Genomic DNA, 2735 nt, shown 5'->3' on the forward strand with positions numbered 1-2735 from the left:
TTTGTTTGGGCCAGTATTCCGTAAATTTGTCCGCACGTATTTTTGCCCTGTTCTACTGTGTAATAACGTGGCATATTTTGCGCGTTCTTTTGCCCTAATATGGTAAAATGGCGCAATAGTGGAATAATAACACAGGATATCTGCTATGTACCGATGACAGATATCAATAACATTTTGACCATTTGTTGAATAATAATTTGTGATATTCCAATGCTACGTAGAAAAACAAAAGAAAAAGTATAAAGTACCAAGTCCACATGTTTTAACCCAGTGGTCATCGTTACGTTTACGTCACCACCGGCATGTTGTACAAGAGGAATTGAATTTCTTAATGCTTAACATTAGTTTTTAATGCTGTTCAAGGACAGGATCTAGAATTTTACTGAATAATGAAGACCTTAAAAAAAGATCATTTTTCGATGTTTATTTTTTTGTGGGGGGAGGGGCATATTTATAGAAACAGTTTACATTAGTAAACAGTTCAGGTGGCTCGTAATGGTCTAGGCATTGTCTTTAACATTGTTTTTATTGCAGCTTAACCAATACTGCAGAGGGAAAACTTTTAGTACAATAGTACAACTTTTATGATGTCAACATTCAATGCCATGGCAACATTAAATATTATGAACGATACCCTTATTTCTGACATTTTGGGGCAAAAACTACTTGGTAACTTTTCTTAATATATATGTTGAACTTTCGAAGCAGACGACGTACGTACGCGGTGCCTCGGACAGGGTTGGCCATGTTCCTCGAAAGTTCAACATTAGCACGGCTTTTAAACCATGCTTAGCCAAAAGATCGGCCACAAGACGACCAAAGAAGAGGAACCGTTTACAAGGTCCATTCACTTAAATAGAAGGCGCTCCTGGAGCTTACGCGGAGCCGAACACGATCCCGGCCGCGCTTGTAAGGGAGAGTCAACAATCAAAAAAACAAGCGAAATCAACCGAGCATGACATCCACCCAAGAAATGCCATGATCCTTGAACGAGGTATCTCATATTAAACCAAGAGATTGTTCTTAGAGTCATGGCACTCGACGGTAGATTTCAACGCGGTTAACGAAAACGAAAGAAAACCCGCTCTACTGCTAAGGGCCTGATTACATGGCGAATTTCAACCCGGATTGCCAGGCCAAGATTTCAGCCCGGCTTCCAAAACAAATCTTCTTAAAAACGCGTGTGCAATTACATGAAAAAGTTTCATCCCGGGCCAAATTATAGCCCAGGCTGAAATTTCCGGCCGTTTTTTAAAACCAGGCTGCAAATCTCAGCCCAAGCAAACGGGCTGAAAAACCATATGTAATCTCATTTTCAATTTCAGCCCGGGCTGAAAATGAGCTTGCAGATGCACAGTGGTGGTGTTCAACGAAAGTAAATGGCGGCCACGATAATTATTCAATTTGTTAAGCCAGGGCTGAAATTCTTCATGTAATGGCAATAGAATACCAGCCCGGCAAACCGGGCTGAAATCCGCCATATAATCGGGCCCTAATCAAAAACTGGATGGCGTATTCAGACATGCTTAGCACGTGCTAATGTATACGAACATCATTTTACTCTAATGAAGGTGAGCAGAGGCCACCGAACATTTAGTGACTTACAGATCGGATGAATCCTTCTAATAATGAAACGTTTATAGTTCTACAATAAAGTGTTACCATAATGCCGGAGGTGAAGCTGCGTTAGAACATTAATTAAACCATTACAAAGAACCTTAACACATTGGAAAATTTACTTTACCCGCAAGTGAAGATAGTCGTTAAACGACTAAAACGTAATTTTTTAAAAAATTGAATGGCGTCGTTCTTTATCCCAAAAAGACTGAATTAGCCCTCCAGCACCCCTGACAGGTTTTTAGCAGTTTCCAGTTATCTTGATACCCTAGAAGCCTTAGAAGACACCAAAATAGACTCTAAAATGATTGTTTTGCATGTTAATAAGAACATTTCATCAATACCGTTTCTGCTGTAGTTTGACGTTTTTTAATAAAGCTTGAATTTGCTTTGAGGTTTTTTGCTTTGTTAACGCATAGCAAATTTGCAAGTTAAATCTGTTCAGCTCTTCTTTTACCGCTCCTCAATTATAGGGACGATAAATTGTGTTGAATTGCGAACAATTATGAAATTCATTTCCACAAAATGTCTCAGTGAAATGCATCTCTTGCGGTTATAAAATTATAAAATTTCCCATTTTTTATCCTTTTACATACTTCGTTAAAGTTTTGTCTTCTTAGGGATCGCCTTGAATAGTAAATTAGTCCTTCTTCACGGACAATTAATTTAAAAAGCGAAAAAGCGGCGGCCGTTCTGTTAACAACCGCATGCTGCTTCGCTACTCACTTTCTACAGCAGAATATTTAGTGAGTAGCGTAGCCAATCAGAGAACAGCATTCGTGATAGAACGCTAGTAGATTTATACTAAAACTCAATAGAAGCAAAAATAAATTTCTTCGAAGAATTAATAAGAATAAGTTAATAAGAATAAGTTAATAAGAACATTTTATCAATACCGTTTCTGCTGTAGTTTGACTTTTTTTAATTTTTCTTGTTTTCTTTAATATTTAGGATGCATTGCAATACTCGACTTTTAATTCGTATATAACAGTTAACATTAAAAGTAGTAATCTGGGCCTCTAACACTTAGCTGTGAAACTATTGTATCGCGCACAAACCACTTCACAGTAAAACTCATCTAGACCCTTAGGTAGGCATACCTCTGCACACTGTATGTG

At 38.0% G+C, this 2735-nt stretch overlaps 1 protein-coding gene across 1 annotated transcript in view; it reads right to left on the reverse strand.

Moving 5' to 3' along the window:
• Nucleotides 1–2730, reverse strand: part of LOC144665065 (uncharacterized) — a gene marked incomplete at its 5' end in the record, with an annotated part of 30385 nt that extends 27655 nt beyond the window's left edge. The window contains 1 exon segment of the mRNA XM_078526242.1: nt 2718–2730. Coding sequence (XP_078382368.1) covers nt 2718–2730 — 13 coding nt within the window.
• Between the last annotated feature and the right edge of the window lie 5 nt (nt 2731–2735).

The sequence above is a fragment of the Oculina patagonica genome, chromosome 9, assembly GCF_052425735.1.
Source record: "Oculina patagonica isolate OP01 chromosome 9, crgOcupat, whole genome shotgun sequence".
Taxonomy (NCBI): domain Eukaryota; kingdom Metazoa; phylum Cnidaria; class Anthozoa; order Scleractinia; family Oculinidae; genus Oculina; species Oculina patagonica.